The following is an 18,041-nucleotide window of genomic DNA, read 5'->3' as shown; positions in this document are numbered from 1 at the left end:
TGGAAAAAGTAATCCCCCCACTTAGGACCACTTGAGCACCTATAATCTGATCTGAGCTCCTCTTTTCTTTACCAGATCTTTAAATCAGACCCACCAGGTCACAACATCTCCACTATCCAGAGATTCACCATTCAGTGCTGGAATCTCACAAAAAGCCTTAAAACCTACAAGCCTGCTACGAGTTACGTTTATTAATGTGTTTCAAACATACAGTGTATCACAAAAGTGAGTACACCCCTCACATTTCTGCAAATATTTTATTATATCTTTTCATGGGACAACACTATAGACATGAAATTTGGATATAACTTGGAGTAGTCAGTGTACAACTTGTATAGCAGTGTAGATTTACTGTCTTCTGAAAATAACTCAACACACAGCCATTAATGTCTAAATAGCTGCAACACAAGTGAGTACACCCCACAGTGAACATGTCCAAATTGTGCCCAAAGTGTCAATATTTTGTGTGACCACCATTATTATCCAGCACTGCCTTAACCCTCCTGGGCATGGAATTCACCAGAGCTGCACAGGTTGCTACTGGAATCCTCTTCCACTCCTCCATGATGACATCACGGAGCTGGTGGATGTTAGACACCTTGAACTCCTCCACCTTCCACTTGAGGATGCGCCACAGGTGCTCAATTGGGTTTAGTCCATCACCTTTACCTTCAGCTTCCTCAGCAAGGCAGTTGTCACCTTGGAGGTTGTGTTTGGGGTCGTTATCCTGTTGGAAAACTGCCATGAGGCCCAGTTTTCGAAGGGAGGGGATCATGCTCTGTTTCAGAATGTCACAGTACATGTTGGAATTCATGTTTCCCTCAATGAACTGCAGCTCCCCAGTGCCAGCAACACTCATGCAGCCCAAGACCATGATGCTACCACCACCATGCTTGACTGTAGGCAAGATACAGTTGTCTTGGTACTTCTCACCAGGGCGCCGCCACACATGCTGGACACCATCTGAGCCTAACGAGTTTATCTTGGTCTCGTCAGACCACAGGGCATTCCAGTAATCCATGTTCTTGGACTGCTTGTCTTCAGCAAACTGTTTGCGGGCTTTCTTGTGCGTCAGCTTCCTTCTGGGATGACGACCATGCAGACCGAGTTGATGCAGTGTGCGGCGTATGGTCTGAGCACTGACAGGCTGACCTCCCACATCTTCAACCTCTGCAGCAATGCTGGCAGCACTCATGTGTCTATTTTTTAAAGCCAACCTCTGGATAAGACGCCGAACACGTGGACTCGACTTCTTTGGTCGACCCTGGCGAAGCCTGTTCCGAGTGGAACCTGTCCTGGAAAACCGCTGTATGACCTTGGCCACCATGCTGTAGCTCAGTTTCAGGGTGTTAGCAATCTTCTTATAGCCCAGGCCATCTTTGTGGAGAGCAACAATTCTATTTCTCACATCCTCAGAGAGTTCTTTGCCATGAGGTGCCATGTTGAATATCCAGTGGCCAGTATGAGAGAATTGTACCCAAAACACCAAATTTAACAGCCCTGCTCCCCATTTACACCTGGGACCTTGACACATGACACCAGGGAGGGACAACGACACATTTGGGCACAATTTGGACATGTTCACTGTGGGGTGTACTCACTTATGTTGCAGCTATTTAGACATTAATGGCTGTGTGTTGAGTTATTTTCAGAAGACAGTAAATCTACACTGCTATACAAGCTGTACACTGACTACTCTAAGTTATATCCAAGTTTCATGTCTATAGTGTTGTCCCATGAAAAGATATAATGAAATATTTGCAGAAATGTGAGGGGTGTACTCACTTTTGTGATACACTGTATCTGTGTTTATCATTATTAATAATAAATTAATTATAAATACTTGTTTGTTTATATTTGTAAAATAATGTGTGTACAGTGGAGATCTCAGTGCATGGTTAGTAGTTAGTATATTGGACTAACTATATTGGGTTAGTAGTTAGTATATTCATGGACTCAGGTCAGCTAGTTGAGCCCAGAGTCCAAACTAAACATGGTGAAGCAGCATTTAGCTGTTGGGCTGCACATAACTGGAACAGACTGCAGGAGATATTAGATGTTCCTCAAATGTAGAAATCTTTAAATCCAGGTTAAAAACATTTCTTTTTTCTTGTGCCTATGATTGAGCTCGAAATTTTTGCTATTACCCTCATTTTACCATATTTCTTTTAGTTTTTCATGCTCTTCTAAATTGTAGTGTATATTTTCTTTTAGTTTTCATGTTCTTAATTTTTTATCTCTCTTGTTTTAATTTCATGTTCTTAATTGTAACTAAATGTTTGCAAGAAGTCTTTCTGAGGTTTTAGATCTCAGGAATGTTTGAATGCTTTTAATTAATTTTTTTTTTTCTTATGTAAAGCACTTTGAATTGCCACTGTGTATGAAAGGTGCTATACAAATAAACTTGCCTTGCCTTGCCTATTGAACCATGTTGCAGTACATTTACATTTATTTTACATTTACAGCATTTAGCAGACGCTTTAATCCAAAGCGATTTACAGTACTGTGACACTATACAATCTAAGCAATTGAGGGTTAAGGGCCTTGCTCAAGGGCCCAACAGCAACCTGGCAGTGGTGAGGTTTGAACCGGCAACCTTCTGATTACTGGACCAGCACTTTAACCACTAGGCTACAACTGCCCTGTACACTGTCGCCCCCTGCTGTTGGGATGCCAGCTGTGTTTTAACAATTACCTTTCTAATAAAACAATGCTTTTTAAACAGCTATAATAACCTCCACTCAGCTTACGAGGCTTTCCAGAAGATTTTGGAGTGGATCTGTGAGAATTTGTGCCTTATTTAGTCCAAAGAAAATTTGTGTTCGGATTGTTTAATTCTCTTCTGGTTTGTTAAAATTAATAATTAATTAAAATTGGGTAATGTAATTTGTAAGAACAAAAGATGTAAGTATGTTCTCTGTAGCGGGTGTGTAAAATTATTTTCATTTACCAGAAAAAATCAGGAAAACATGAAACATAAAAACTGAAGAAAATAACATGAGGACCAATCTGGGCGTGACGTCACGCTCCTAACATTTGTCCGCTCCGGTACAGCAGGGGGCGGTAACACCACACAGCGCTGTGTGCTCACTGCCTCCGGGACTGACTGGCGGTAGCGTGTTTGAGTGTGAGCGTCGTTAGCAGCGAATCTTCTCTGATTTAAAGTCTGATTTTGTTTCTCTCGGTTCTGGTTTGTTTTGTTTTATTTGGCCGAGATGGTGAAATTATCGGCGGAGTTAATAGAGCAGGCTGCTCAGTACACCAACCCGGTCCGGGACAGAGAGCTGGATCTCAGAGGTAATGCTAATGTTGCTAAAGCTAATGAGTTCCAATTCGCTACGTGTGTGTAGAGTAGTGCACTAGATGCTTCACACAGACTTCTTTGTTTGTAATGTACTGTAGTGCACATGTGCAGGGAACACGGTGCCATTTATAAAGCTGCCTATGAGACTTCGCAAACAGTTTAAAATAAGGAAGAATTTAAGCAGTTTCATTTTATTGAATAAACTCTTGTTGCAAAATGATTGCTTTATATTTACACACGTTATTACTGCAAAAATTAATATCTGCATAAATATAGTATATTAGCATCAGTACTTTGTTTAAGAAGTCGTTGTCGTGTAAGACTCAGTAAGAAATAATTCACTTCTGCAGCATCGTGGTTCAGTTTTGACTGATTTAATCCAGAGGCTTGACGTGGGTTCCTCTGGGTTCCTCTGGGTTCCTCTGGGTTCCTCTGGGTTCCTCTGGGTTCCTCTGGGTTCCTCTGGGTTTTAGGTCCTGCTGTTTCTCCTGAGCTTCATTAGTCTGAGAGCAGCTTGTAAGATATTTACATAAACCTTAAAATTAAAGTCAAAAATTACATTTCATACTAATTTCCTAAAAACCTGCGGTCAGGTGTAAACAAACGACTCGCCTTAACACACATTCCCCCCCTGTCTCATGTAAATATATATTTATATGTTTTTAAATCAGTTTGCTTATTTCCAGCCAGATTTAATTTCCACGTTTTTGCTTTTAAAACCAAACTTTAATTCTTGGTGGTCAGATGCGCTTTAGATCAGAGCAACTCACTGCAGAAATAACCATGACTGACTGATCAGGTGTGTGGAGGGTGGAAGCTCCTGCTGGGTCAGGATGAAATACAGCAGCTACACTCGACTTTTAAAGCCCTGATTTGTCAGATGGACCATCTAACGTTCCTGTATGATTCCAGGTTACAAAATCCCGGTTTTGGAAAACCTGGGCGCTACTCTGGATCAGTTTGATACCATCGATTTCTCCGACAATGAGATCAGAAAACTGGACGGATTTCCTCTGCTGAAGCGACTCAAAACGGTTCTGATGAACAACAATCGCATCTGGTGAGTGAGAAGAGCCTCACAAGAAACTTTATTAGAGTTAAAGGTTCAGTCAGAGGTGCTGTGGGACCCCGGTCGGTCTGACCGTGATGTGGTTTCTTTACAGCCGGATCGGTGAAAATCTGGAGCAGTCGTTACCAAACCTGAAGGAGCTGATCCTAACCAGTAATAACATCCAAGAACTGGTGAGTAAAACTGCTTGTGCTGGTATGTGCAGCAGATCCCTGATGTGTGATGTGTGATGTGTGTGAAGCTGATGGTTCTTTGTTGTTGATGAACAGGGGGATCTGGATCCTCTGGCGTCAGTGAAGACCTTGACTCTTCTCAGGTAGTTGTTGAACCCTCAGCGTTCCTTCTCAGAGCTCCTGAACTCGAGTCGTGTCAATATTCTCTGCCGTGTTTTTATTTTTCAGTCTTTTAAGGAATCCAGTAACGAATAAGAAGCACTACAGACTCTACGTCATCAGCAAACTTCCACAGATCCGAGTTCTGGACTTCCAGAAGGTCAAACTGAAGGTAAAATCTCATGTGAGGTTCCTGCTGGATTCATCTCGGTGGAAATCTTACTGATTAGGATCAAATTGCCACAGACACACTCCAGAACCCAGTAGAAGCCGTTATAAAGAGTGCAGGCTGAAGCTGTGTTAATGCGCTTGTGTTTTAGAGGCTGTAATGTTTAAGTGATGAAATGTGATTTTATTGTGATTTAGAGATACAAGCTGATCTGATCCTGGTCTCCATCCATCATGTTCATGAACCCCTCGGTGCACCGATCCACATTATTACCTCCTTATGATTACATTCATATTTCATATTTAAATGGACGTGATTGATTCTTCAGGTTTCTGCAGCAGGTGGTCCGGTTATAAACGGGTTCGATCAGGGCGGGTCTGATATCGTCTGTAAATAAAGGGGGGAACTGATTCTGTCTGTGGAGGCGTCACTCGTACTTGGTCACGTGATCTTCACACCTTCTGAGACCTAAAGCTTTAATGTAGTTTGGTATCAGGTAGTACACGTGTGGATTTGTATGATCAGCGTTTCAAGGGAAAAATGAAACCATGCTTTTAGAGCCAATATCCCTATCGGAAGGGAAAACGATGTTGGTGCGTCTCCTGCATTACATTTACTGCATTTATCAGACGATTTATCCCAAGTAAAAGTGTACAGTCTGAGCAATTGAGGGTTAAGGGCCTTGCTCAAGGACCCAACAGTGGAAAGCTGGCAGTGGTGGGGCTGGAACCAGTGACCTTTTGAATACTAGTCCTGTACCTTAACCACTAGGCTACAACTGCTGCAGAAACCTGATAGAACCTGTTGGTGCATCGAGGGGTTCAGATCTGATGTCGGGATGCAGAAACACGGCAGCTCTTGAGCTTGATAAATGACACTGATGTGGAATGTGACGTCATATCCTGTTCTCATGTGTTCTGGTGCTGTTTCACTTTAACTCTGATGTATCGCCGCAGGAACGACAGGAAGCCGAGAAAATGTTCAAAGGCAAACGCGGTGCTCAGCTTGCAATGGATATAGCCAAGCGCACAAAAACGTAAGACGAAACCCCTCGTTCAAGCTCAGCTCTTCAGACACACTGGACCTTCAAAATATCCCAAATCTGCTCTGGGTTCCTCACAAATGTGACACGTTTATTAGAATCGGGATTAAAACAAAACCTAAACTAAATTGGAGAGAATCAGACCGTCTGCAGTGTCTCCCGGAGAGCTGGCTCGAGGATCTTCTTTCTCTGTATCAGTTTATTAGAGATGATAAGATGATGAGGATACTACACTCTGATTGGTGGAGCAGAGCTTTAAAGCTGAGGAGCACTTGTACTCGGACAGACTCTCAGACCCCTCGTGTTCCCTCTCTCTGTGTTCAGGTTCACGCCCGGCGCCGGACTGCAGGTCGATAAGAAGAAGACGGGTCCGTCTGTGGCCGACGTGGAGGCCATCAAGGTACAGAAATATTTCAGATTCAGTAATTCAGTACGGAGGTTCTTCACTCTGATTGGCTGACGGTTGTGAACGTTCTGGTCTGCAGAACGCCATCGCGAACGCCACGTCTCTGGCTGAGGTGGAGCGGCTGAAGGGTTTACTGCAGTCTGGACAGATTCCAGGACGAGAAAACAGACAAGGTAACAGATCACGTGGATCACAGATCACACAGGTCCGTTCACCCGCAGCAGCTCGTTACCCCCTCATCAGCGGCTCTGTAGCTCTGGTTCCTCTGATGGTTCCTCTGATGGTTCCTGAGATGCAGGAGAGATTCCACAGACATCGTTCTTCACTACAATCAAACATCCTGCACACGGGGTTTAGAATTTAGGATTTTCACTATTAAAAATTCTTGCCGTGTAAAAACTGGACAAAAGTATTTGGACACCCCTTCTAATCATTAAATTCATGTGTTTCAGCCACAACAGTCACTAACAGGTGTAATAAATCATATAAAGTCATATAAAGGAAATAATCTGATTCTGACTTTGCAGCAACAGTTTAGGGAAGGCCCTTTACTGTTCCAGCATGAGTGAGCTTTATAAAGACATGAAGAGAAGCTCCAGTGTCCTGCACTGAGCCCTGACCTCAGCCCCACCCAACAGCTCTTGAATAAACCGGAACAGCAGCTGATCTAGCCATGCAAATGCTGCCATCTTTTGACTAAATGGGCACAAATTCCCATACACAGACACACTTCAGTCTTGTAAGAAGCTTCTCAAAAGATCACACAGATATAACTCTGGATCGGTTGTCCAAATACTTTTGGCCATATAGTATAAATTTGATGATCAGACCAGTTGAGAAGGAGGATAAATTGGTTGTGCATCTTCATCTGAAGCTGATCTTTATAGTGACGCCACTGATGGGGTCATAAAGCAGCTAGTTAACTGTGTTTGGTATTTAATGTACTTCCTGTTCTTTCATCCTTTTCATTTCTGCTTCCATGAACAAACCTCCAGGCCCCCCAAGCAGGATGGAGGTTCCTGTTTAGTCTGGTTCCTCTCGAGGTTCCTCCCTTGTATTTGGGGAGTTTTGTTCCTGTCGTGTCACCATCGGTCGCTCTAACTGGAGGTTTTTGGTCCTGGAATCTCTAGGTTTGCTTTGAGACGATGCTCGCCGTAAAAACGTGCTGTACAAATACATCTGACCTTTTGTCACTTTGTTCCTGAGAACTTTAGGAAGCTCTTCATTATGATCGATACTCACTGTGTGAGATCTGTCAACCAATCACTGCTTGCTGATGGATCTTCTGCTGGAGCAGACGTAATGTTTACCGTGTAAAGTTTGTTTTGAGACTCATGCTGATGGTGTTTTTGTTTGATATGGCAGGAGCACACAGCATGGTGGAGGAGGAAGAGGAGGAGAATGAGGAGGAGGAAATGGTGATGAAGGAGACGATGTACGGTGCTGCTGGAGGGGAAGATGATGTAGAAGCCATGGAGGAAGACGTGCCTGTTAATGGATCGTAGTGCAGTGTGTGATGATGATGATGATGATGAGGATCTTGTCAGAGCTTGTTTGCTGGTTTCGTGTATAATTATGTTGAGCAGAGAAACTTTGGTTATTAAATTTTTCTTTTGTTTAATGTTGAATTTTCTTTTTTGTTTTTCAAATAAAATAGTTTTTTGATATCGTGTTGAATAAAATTTATTTTTAACAGTTTATTGAAGAAGTTCTGACTCTGAACGTATTTGCCAAGAATAAATCATTCATACTGAGGGCGCTCGGGTGGCACAGTTATGATCTTGAGCTCATGAGTTTGAATCTTGTTTAGCTGTGTCTGGGGGGGATACGGTTGAACGGATCGCTCAGTGCTGCTGCAGTTGCGGCCTCTGCTGGCTGGTTGAGGCGACTGCAGTAGAGAGCAATGTGTGACTCCCTCTGCAGGATTTTGTTCTCTGTGAGATACGAGCTTTGTCAGGTGAATAGAAGCGGTTGGAGAGGCTGTGTGATGATCTGCATCCTTCTGCTGATCTGCATAGGGCAGCTGTAGCCTAGTGGTTAAGATACAGCACTTGTAATCAAAAGGTTGCCGGTTCAAGCCTCACCACTGCCAGGTTGCCGCTGTTGGGCCCTTGAGCAAGGCCCTTAACCCTCAGTTGCTTAGATTGTATGCTGTCTCAACTGTAAGTCGCTTTGGATAAAAGCGTCTGCTAAATGCTGAAAATGTAAAAGTAATGCTTCAGGGTGAGGGTGCAGCAGTGGGGAGGTTATAATTGGGGAATTGGATATGACAGATTTTTTACAAGAATGTACAGAATTTAAATAAAATATTTATTATGTGAACATGAAAAACGACCTCAGATGGAAACGATCAGGAGAAAATTACATTTTTAAAGTAAAAGCTCTACCCACTAGCCTGCACAGTACCCAGGGGAATCGAGTATATCTAAACTAAGTGTAGAACCAGAGGAAGCTTTCTGAGGTGTTTATGAACTTTTTGGTGTTCCACAATCCAGCTCAGTCAGTCCCGGATCTTCTCTCCACTCTCCAAACACCACATCATCGTTCAGCTGAGCAGCTTCTTCCTGTTCGGCCCAGTAACACCAGTTTAATCCACCATAATTCACCAGTTCAGTCTAAATCATGCAAATTTTATTAATAATTTAGAATTAATTTCATTAGAAAAGCTTTGAGCTCCAGAACTGCAGCTGAAGATGAATGGAGACGAAGCTACTGAGATCAAACCAGGAACAAACCGAGAGACTCTGCAGAACCAGGATCTGAGTTTCCTTCAGACTAACGGTGAATAAATTATTACTTTAATTACATTTAATATTTTAATACAGATTAACGCTGCGGCATCTACAGCAAACTCTGTAAACACGAGCTAGTTTGCTAAAGCCGAACTATAATAACTATTAACGATGAACAGAAAGGTTTTTAAGGATCAAAATAAGATTGTTTAACAATAGATGAACTAAAACTATCAATTAATTTAAGATTAAAACATATTTAACATTAAATGCAGCGTCATCGGCGGCTCTGTCACTGTTGTAAACATCTCGACTTATTTTTGTTTCCCTACCCGGTTTCATAGAAACTGCGTTTTACATTTTGATTGGCTACTTCAATATCACTCACATGCAATCAGCCAATCCCAACGTGCAAGAAACTAACATAGGGCGGGGTTTGCACGAAAACAGGTAGTAAAAAAAACTAACAGCTAGCTAATGTTTTTAGTGACTGAATAATCGAAACATATTTAGTTTATTGTGTTTTTTAATTCTACTGGATTAAACATATAAAAACAGAAACTTGTGTATAAAATATGATTAATCTAAAGGTGTAGAAAGTTCTATAATTTAAATTAATTGTGTATAATGTTGATATCTTCGTACATTAACACACTACACATTTAAATTGAGCTGGTTATTTTTATTTACACTTTAAAAAAACACTAAATTCTGTATATGTGAACATTCCTAGCTGCTATTTATACTTTTTATATTATCATATTTATCGCCCTCATTACTTGTATATAAGAGCCATGTATTTCAGGAATGTGTATAATGTCTCAGTACCTCAGGTTTATATTTTATATTTATATTTAATTCAGATGCTATAAATGTTCTATATCTTATATCTGTATTTTCATGATATTAGCTTAGTTTAATCTTTCTGTTTGGCCACTTTATTCCGTTGTACTTGTTCAATGACTATAAAGGAATCAATTCCTCATTATTGATCATGACAGCTGCTGACTTCTCTGTGTTCATATAAATAGGGCTGGTTTGACTGCACTTATTAGACTGAGCTAAATGCATTATTATAGAGACTCTGTACAGAACTGTGAAACAGTTGAAGCCATTTTTTACCAACATCTTCTGTACAAGCAGTTGTGAACTTTATATAACATACATTACTGCCAGTATAGTGAACAGTTCCAAACCCAGCTGAGATACATGACGTTACGTATAATAAATAACCTATAATATACGACATGCACAGACCAATGGTAGCATGTATGTTTTTATTATTTGAGTTTATTTCCTGCATCTCCTCTCCTTACTGCAAGGCTGAAGTGATACGATACATCGATACTCAACACGATACCTGAACCCTGTAAACTCTGTGTCCATCTCTATAACCTCCAGCTCTGGAGTGCTGACACCAGTTTACTCACTGTTCTGTTTCCTGCTGATATCCGGTGTGTGAGATGTGTTTGGGTGTGTGGTGCAGGATTTCTGTTCTTTAATAACTCTCCTCTTTCTCTATAGTTACGACTTTGTTTTCGGAGTACGGCTGGTACCTGCTGATCCTGTGTGTGGGAGTTTATCTCCTCATCCAGCATCTCACTAAGAGGAGACCCAGTCATGATCCCAGTTCCACCTCAGCAGCACCTCAAGGTCTGTCCTGTTAGTCCGTCCCAATAATCTCTTCTAAAACCTACCTGTGGTGTGTGAGCTGTATTAGAAATATATTTATGTATATAAATGCGTATCCGTTTTATCCGAGTTTAATCCACTGTCATGACAGTAATAAATAAATAAATCACACATCTGTAACTGCAGGACTTTCACCATTCCCCCCAGTAACTGTTAACTATAAAATCCAGAATCCTTTATTTATTAGCTGTTTGAAATGTTGTATAATTTTTAAAGCTCTTGTGCTCTTGTGTTTAGACCCCGGCTCTGTGGTGAGACGGCAGGAGGCTCTGGAGGCATCACGCCTGAGAATGCAGGCCGAGCTCGACACCAAAGCTGCCGAGTTTAAGGAGAAACAGCAGAGAGTGAGTGTGTGTGTTAGTGTGTATATGTGTGTGTGTGTTAGTGTGTGTGTGTGAGTGTTAGTGTGTGTGTAAGTGTTAGTGTGTGTGTGTTAGTGTGTGTGTAAGTGTTAGTGTGTGTGTTAGTGTGTGTGTGTTAGTGTGTGTGTGTAAGTGTTAGTGAGTGTTAGTGTGTGTGTAAGTGTTAGTGTGAGTGTTAGTGTGTGTGTGTAAGTGTTAGTGTGTGTGTGTGTGTAAGTGTTAGTGTTAGTGTGTGTGTGTGAATGTTAGTGTGTGTGAGTGTTAGTGAGTGTAAGTGTTAGTGTGTTAGTGTAAGTGTTAGTGTGTGTGTGTGAGTGTTAGTGTGTGTGTAAGTGTTAGTGTTAGTGTTAGTGTGTGTGTGTGTGAATGTTAGTGTGTGTGAGTGTTAGTGAGTGTAAGTGTTAGTGTGTTAGTGTAAGTGTTAGTGTGTGTGTGTGTGTGTAAGTGTTAGTGTGTGTGTGTGTGTAAGTGTTAGTGAGTGTTAGTGTGTGTGTGTGAATGTTAGTGTGTGTGTGAGTGTTAGTGAGTGTTAGTGTGTGTGTGTGAGTGTTAGTGTGTGTGTTAGTGTGTGTGTGTTAGTGTGTGTGTGTTAGTGTGTGTGTAAGTGTTAGTGTGTGTGAGTGTTAGTGAGTGTAAGTGTGTGTGTGTGAGTGTTAGTGTGTGTGTTAGTGTGTGTGTGTTAGTGTGTGTGTAAGTGTTAGTGTGTGTGAATGTTAGTGTGTGTGTGAGTGTTAGTGTGTGTGTGTTAGTGTGTGTGTAAGTGTTAGTGTGTGTGAATGTTAGTGTGTGTGTGAGTGTTAGTGTGTGTGTGAGTGTTAGTGTGTGTGTGTTAGTGTGTGTGTAAGTGTTAGTGTGTGTGTAAGTGTTAGTGAGAGTGTTAGTGTGTGTGTAAGTGTTAGTGAGTGTGTGAGTGTTAGTGTGAGTGTTAGTGTGTGTGTAAGTGTTAGTGAGTGTTAGTGTGTGTGTAAGTGTTAGTGTGTGTGTGTGTAAGTGTTAGTGAGTGTTAGTGTGTGTGTGTGAATGTTAGTGTGTGTGTGAGTGTTAGTGAGTGTAAGTGTTAGTGTGTGAGTGTTAGTGTAAGTGTTAGTGTGTGTGAGTGTTAGTGTGTGTGTTAGTGTGTGTGTGTGTTAGTGTGTGTGTAAGTGTTAGTGTGTGTGTAAGTGTTAGTGTGTGTGTGTTAGTGTGTGTGTAAGTGTTAGTGTGTGTGTAAGTGTGTGTGTGTGTGTTAGTGTGTGTGTGTTAGTGTGTGTGTAAGTGTTAGTGTGTGTGTAAGTGTTAGTGAGAGTGTTAGTGTGTGTGTAAGTGTTAGTGTGTGTGTAAGTGTTAGTGAGAGTGTTAGTGTGTGTGTAAGTGTTAGTGTGTGTGTGAGTGTTAGTGTGTGTGTAAGTGTTAGTGAGTGTTAGTGTGTGTGTAAGTGTTAGTGTGTGTGTGTGTAAGTGTTAGTGAGTGTTAGTGTGTGTGTGTGAATGTTAGTGTGTGTGTGAGTGTTAGTGAGTGTAAGTGTTGTGTGTGAGTGTTAGTGGAGTGTTGTGTGTGTGAGTGTGTGTGTGTGTAGTGTGTGTGTGTGAGTGTTGTGTGTGTGGGTGTAGTGTGTGTGTGTGGTGTTGTGTTGTGTGTGTGGTGTGTGTAGTGTTAGTGTGTGTGTGGTGTTTGTGTGTGTGTAGTGTTAGTGTGTGTGTGGTGTAGGTGTGTGGGTGTGTGTGGTGTGGGGTGTGGTGTGTGTGGGTGTGTGAGTGTTAGTGTGTGTGGGTGTTAGTGTGGTGTGTGTGTTAGTGTGTGTGTGAGTGTTGTGTGTGTGTAGTGTTAGTGTGTGTGTTTGTGTAGTGTGTGTGTGGTGTTAGTGTGTGTGAAGTTGTGGTGTGTGTGTGTTGTGTGGTGTGTGTGTGTTTGTGTGTGTGTGTGTGTTAGTGTGTGTGTAAGTGTTGTGTGTGTGTAAGTGTTGTGTGTGTGTTGTGTGGTGTGTGTTGTGTTTGGTGTGTGTGTAGTGTGTTGTGTGTGTGTGTGGTGTTGTGTGTGTGGGTGTGTGTGTGTGTGTAGTGTGTGTGGTGTGGTGTGTGTGGTGTTAGTGTGTGTGTGGTGTGTTAGTGGGTGTAGTGTTTGTGTGTGGTGTGTGGTGTTGTGTGTGTGGGTTTGGTGTTGGTGTGTGTGTTGTGTGTGTGTGTGTGTGTGTGTGTGTGGTGTTGGGTGGGTGTGGTGTTGTGTGTGTGTGTTGGTGTGGTGTGTGGTGTGTGTGTGTGTGTAGTGTGTGGGGGTGTGTGTGTGTGGGTTAGTGTGTGTGGATGTTGTGTGGGGTGTAAGTGTAAGTGTGTGTGTTGGTGTTAGTGAGAGTGTGGTGTTAGGTGTGGTGTTGGGGTGTGTGTGTGTGTGTTGGGTGTGTGGGTGTTAGTGTGTGTGGGTGTAGGGTGTGTGTAGTGTGGGTGTTGTGTTGTGTGTGTTGTGTGTGTGGTGAATGTTTGTGTGTGTGATGTTGGTGTGTGTGTAAGTGTAAGTGTGTTTGTGTAAGTGTTGTGTGTGTGTAGTGTTAGTGTGTGTGTGTGAGTGTTAGTGTGTGTGTGTTAGTGTGTGTGTAGTGTTAGTGAGAGTGTTTAATGCGCTGCTGCATGTTCTCATGGTTTGCAGCTGGAGGAGGAGAAGCGACGGCAGAAGATTGAGATGTGGGAGAGCATGAAGGAGGGCAAGAGCTATAAAGGGACCAGCAGACTCACACCGGTACGGTTCATCATGAGCTCCTCGCTCCTCTCGGTTCTGTTCGGCGTTGCTCACTGTACCACTCTGCTGCTGTGTCCCAAATACCATCCTGTCTGCTTAGCAGTAGCTAAATCACTTCTCCACCAGCGCTGAGGTGTGTGTAATGAACACACTGTATAATAAAGATGTGGTTTGGGACACAACCCTTCAGCTCACTATCTGAACCAGCGTCTTTCAGTTCTGCCAACCCTCCACTCACACAAGTGAAGCTACTGGTTTATAGAGCCTTAGGATATAAGGTGGAACACACTACACTCTCTGTACTCCTCCACCACTTCTACTGATACCTGGAGCAGCCAGTAGGAGGCGCTCCTGCAGGTGCTGTTGTGGGAGGTGTTGGTCACAGTGATTAGTGTTTGTAGAATTCCTGAACCATTTGGTGGCGCCACTGAGCGACCGGTTGGTTTGGTTTGGCTGTTTGACTTTATTAATCGTGTAAATGTGATTATTATTATTCATAGTGAATCATTTCTGATAAGCGTTTTTGTTTCTGATGTTATTTTCTTGTTCTGGTTGATGGAAGAACGATGAGGCTGGAAGCTCCACCACAGTGCTGAAGCCGAAGACGGACAGAAGACCCCTCAGAGACAGCGGTACAGAACTTGATCTTTTTTGCAGAATGAATTGTGGCCTAACAGACCTGAGCTTAGTGATTAAAAGTGTCCACATACTTCTGGTAGACCATGCCATGATGTTCCTCTGTGTGTGTGTGTGTGTGTGTGTGTTGTTTTTAGGATTTAATCCTCTGAGTGGTGATGGAGGAGGAACCTGCTCGTGGAGACCAGGCAGACGAGGACCTTCAGCTGGTGGATGAGGTTAAAGGAGGTCAGAGGGACGCGAACCTGGTCACCTCTGACCCTCCGGCCTCAGTCAGACAGCACGAATAACAACTGAACGAAGCCGCCGCCACATCATGGATTAGTTACAGTGATTTAACTGCTCATCCTATTACAGCTCTCCCGGACCTTCCCCATATTGTTTATCTGTAGTAGTTGCATTGTAAAGATGAAGCAGGATCCATGTGAGATCGACGGCTTGTTATGACGCCTCCTCACTAAAGGGACTCGAACCTGTGAGGCGGGCTGATGAGTTTCAGTTGTGATTGTGTTTCTGATTAATAATAAACTGTAGTGTGAGGTACGGTGGTGGGTGCACCTCCCTCAGGAGGAACATGTGGGAGGAGGGCAGTTGTGTGGGGTGGGGGGAGATTTGTTAACATGGCCTGTTTACTGCTCACCTGTTGGAGGAGGCACCTTCACCACAGTGCACAGGGAATTGAGTATATCCAAATTGGGACAAAGTTAAATTCAAACAGAACAAAAATAAACAGAATTTTTCTGCTGCATCGTCACTGTAAATGTTTCAGTTTTTTAACTATAAAATGATTCCAAATCTGTGTTTGTTTACTTTTCTATCAGATTAAGAACCGATCCTTATGCAAAAGTTTGTGCACCCTCAAACCCCCCCCCCCCCCCATAACATCTTTACTGTAGTAAAAGTGAGTGAACATGTTTAGCTGTATATGAACTTCTGCACGTTTTAATGCACAGATAATGTTTATTCACTTAGTTTGTCATCAAATAGATGAAATAAGACGTGTACAGACTTTAAAGCTTTTTATTGTTAAATTTAGCAAATAAATAAAATAAAATCCTGTTTTTTCACAAAAAATATATAACATGAAGTGTTTGGGGTGCTAAAACTTTTGCATAAGACTGTACACACACACTTTACACTATAATATCTTCTTCCATATATATATACGTACTGTATATATACTGTATATATAATTTCTAATTTGTACTGGTTTGAACCTGGTTCTGTGATGGAAGTTTGTGTTTGAACCACTAGATGGAAATACAAGCTCGTGCTGACCAGTATGGAACCGGAAACCTGGGAGAAACCAGTTCAACTTCCATCAATTTAATTCTTTTATTATTGTAATTAAATCTGTGAATAAATCAAATGTATTCTGTTATTGTATTGATTGTTTATCATTTTTATTAGTAGTATCAGTAATATTATAGTTTTGTTAGATCAATAAATAATAAAGGTTCGGTGGGTAGCACTGCCGCCTCACAGCAAGAAGGTCCTGGGTTCGATTCCCGGGTGGGTCAGTTCTGGGTGGAGTTTGCATGTTCTCCCCCGTGTAAGTGAGGTTAACTGGAGACACTGCATAGTTCATGACTGATGAATCTTGTGTAATGAGTAACTAACTACCTGTCCTGTCATGAATGTGACCAAAGTGCAAAACATCACGTTTATAATCCTAATAAATAAATTACTTTATAACTTTAATCACATTATTTCTTTGTTTGAATAAGGGGGCAGTTGGGTGTTGGAGAAAATCCCATCAGTTAATAAAATGATGTTACTATAAACTGATATAATAAAAATGTGGGGGGGTTTTTTCAACTTAATTTTCTTACATTTAGTTTAAAGTTCTGAAAGATACAAGGGGCCAGTGATAGTGGTTAAGGTACTGGACTAGTAAACAGAAGGTTGCCGGTTCAAGCCCCGCCACCACCAAGTTGCCACTGTTGGGTCCCTGAGCAAGGCCCTTAACCCTCACCTGCTCATCGTGTTCCGCTCACTGTGTAAGTCGCTTTGGATAAAAGCTTCTGCTAAATGCTGAAAATGTAAATACAAACAGAAACAATCCTGAAGGGTGCAAATACTTTTTCGCACATCAGGCAGTGATGTTGCTCACGAAGGAGTTTGGTACGCTCTCTGTGTCCATGCCACCGCGACCCCGATCATGACGGAGTGGTTACTGACGGTAGGCGGCGCTGTGCCGGTGGCTCGATGCTGCTGCCGCTGATCCCCGGAGCGCAGAAGAAGCGCGGAGCGTCTGTGTGAAGGTTCGGTGTGAGAGCGGCTCTCTCTCTCTCTCCCCCCCGCTCACAGTGCGCGATGGTCCGGCCAGAATGAAGCCGCTGCTCGCTGCTGTGTGGATCTAAATCACTCCGCCGGATAAACACGGACTAGTTGTGCTGGGACGCGGGGCGCGGACTGGGTGGATGGGTGCGCGGTGGAGGCGGAGGCGGAGGTAGCGGAGCGGCTTGAGTAGGATGAGAGAGTGGGAACCGGAGCCGGGCTTAGAGAGGGCTGCATCGGTACTCTGACCGAGCCACGGAGACACGTTTACACACACACACACACACACACACACACACACACACACACACACACACACACACACACACACACACTCGAGGAGTCCTCGGTCCTCCAGCAGGGTTCTCTCGGTCGGTCGGTCGGTCGGTCGGTAGGTGGTTGGGATGGCAGCCCGGAGCAGGAGAGCCTGGTTCAGTGTTCTCCTCGGCCTGGTGCTCGGCTTCACCCTGGCGTCCAGGCTCATTCTGCCCCGGGCCACCGAGCTGAAGAAAGCCGGGCACAGAGGCAGGACGGGCGGCGGGGGAGGCTGCGGCGTGGCCGGGCCGAGCAGGAGGGAGGGCGCTGGGCTGAGCTGGCAGGCGCCGGAGAACCTGGTGCCAACCGAGAGGAGCAGCCAGAAGAACCAAAATTTCCTCTTCGTGGGTGTCATGACTGCCCAGAAATACCTGAACAACCGGGCGGTGGCGGCTTATAGGTGAGTGCCAACCAACAGTGCCAGTCAGTGTGATGTGGACAGGCTGCTGTACCCGCTGTACCCATCACACATGGCACACGTGTGGGTTTTTTTACATAGATCTGCAAATCCATGTTAGTCTGTTTACCTCAAATATTACCATCTCCTCTTAAATATCAGAACAGTGTGCCAGTGCCTTTAGGATGGCATGCATTAGGGGTGACCAGATTCATGTGGCACGGCGTGTAGGAATGCGACTCAGTACCCAGAGCATGGCACCAAACTAGTGATGAACTGAAAACTTGGGCACTTATCATAGACGCATGGCATTTTTAAAGTGTGCCAGCTGATCACCCATCACATGTTGGGCAGCAGTGGTAGCTCAGCGGTTAAGGTACTGGACTAGTAATCAAAAGGTTGCTGGTTCAAGCCCTTGTTGGGCCCCTCGAGCAAGGCCCTTAACCCTCAATTGCTTAGACAGTGTACTGTCACTGTCTCAGCATGGCATACATCTATTTTAACTGTAATGCCCACCGCTGGACTGCACGTGTAAGATATAAATGTAAGCTGTGTAATTAATAGGTGGCACCACGGCTTTCTGTGTTCGGCAAACT

The 18,041-nt window shown here is 43.3% G+C and overlaps 3 protein-coding genes across 3 annotated transcripts in view; all 3 read left to right on the top strand.

The window, feature by feature from the left end:
• Positions 1 to 3,102: 3,102 nt before the first annotated feature.
• Positions 3,103 to 7,991, top strand: snrpa1 (small nuclear ribonucleoprotein polypeptide A'). Its single transcript, XM_063013174.1, has 9 exons — positions 3,103 to 3,297; positions 4,217 to 4,364; positions 4,468 to 4,546; positions 4,643 to 4,689; positions 4,775 to 4,877; positions 5,831 to 5,910; positions 6,241 to 6,316; positions 6,402 to 6,495; positions 7,688 to 7,991. The coding sequence occupies exons 1-9, from the start codon at positions 3,216 to 3,218 to the stop codon at positions 7,825 to 7,827; spliced, it is 849 nt and encodes a 282-aa protein (XP_062869244.1). The 5' UTR covers positions 3,103 to 3,215; the 3' UTR covers positions 7,828 to 7,991.
• An 843-nt stretch (positions 7,992 to 8,834) lies between these two features.
• selenos (selenoprotein S) lies at positions 8,835 to 15,252 on the top strand. Its single transcript, XM_063013039.1, has 6 exons — positions 8,835 to 9,103; positions 10,579 to 10,707; positions 10,984 to 11,090; positions 13,728 to 13,817; positions 14,380 to 14,449; positions 14,591 to 15,252. The coding sequence occupies exons 1-6, from the start codon at positions 9,016 to 9,018 to the stop codon at positions 14,668 to 14,670; spliced, it is 564 nt and encodes a 187-aa protein (XP_062869109.1). The 5' UTR covers positions 8,835 to 9,015; the 3' UTR covers positions 14,671 to 15,252.
• Positions 15,253 to 16,722: 1,470 nt separating this feature from the next.
• Positions 16,723 to 18,041, top strand: part of chsy1 (chondroitin sulfate synthase 1) — a 34,444-nt gene continuing 33,125 nt past the window's right edge. The window contains exon 1 of the mRNA XM_063012595.1: positions 16,723 to 17,448. Within this exon, the coding sequence (XP_062868665.1) occupies positions 17,138 to 17,448 (311 nt within the window). The 5' untranslated portion in view covers positions 16,723 to 17,137. The remainder of the gene's footprint in view (positions 17,449 to 18,041) is intronic.

This window comes from Trichomycterus rosablanca, chromosome 17 (genome assembly GCF_030014385.1).
Source record: "Trichomycterus rosablanca isolate fTriRos1 chromosome 17, fTriRos1.hap1, whole genome shotgun sequence".
Classification (NCBI taxonomy): domain Eukaryota; kingdom Metazoa; phylum Chordata; class Actinopteri; order Siluriformes; family Trichomycteridae; genus Trichomycterus; species Trichomycterus rosablanca.
This window is presented reverse-complemented; position numbering and strand designations above follow the sequence as displayed.

What these genes read in the sequence shown, in the direction of transcription:
- snrpa1 (XM_063013174.1), top strand. Translation starts at nt 3,216, where the DNA reads ATGGTGAAATTATCGGCGGAGTTAATAGAGCAGGCTGCTCAGTACACC. An exon ending in AAGACCTTGACTCTTCTCAG is followed by an intron (nt 4,690 to 4,774) that starts GTAGTTGTTGAA and finishes TTTATTTTTCAG; the next exon opens with TCTTTTAAGGAATCCAGTAA. An exon ending in ATAGCCAAGCGCACAAAAAC is followed by an intron (nt 5,911 to 6,240) that starts GTAAGACGAAAC and finishes CTCTGTGTTCAG; the next exon opens with GTTCACGCCCGGCGCCGGAC.
- selenos (XM_063013039.1), top strand. Translation starts at nt 9,016, where the DNA reads ATGAATGGAGACGAAGCTACTGAGATCAAACCAGGAACAAACCGAGAG. An exon ending in GAGTTTCCTTCAGACTAACG is followed by an intron (nt 9,104 to 10,578) that starts GTGAATAAATTA and finishes CTTTCTCTATAG; the next exon opens with TTACGACTTTGTTTTCGGAG. An exon ending in CACCTCAGCAGCACCTCAAG is followed by an intron (nt 10,708 to 10,983) that starts GTCTGTCCTGTT and finishes TCTTGTGTTTAG; the next exon opens with ACCCCGGCTCTGTGGTGAGA.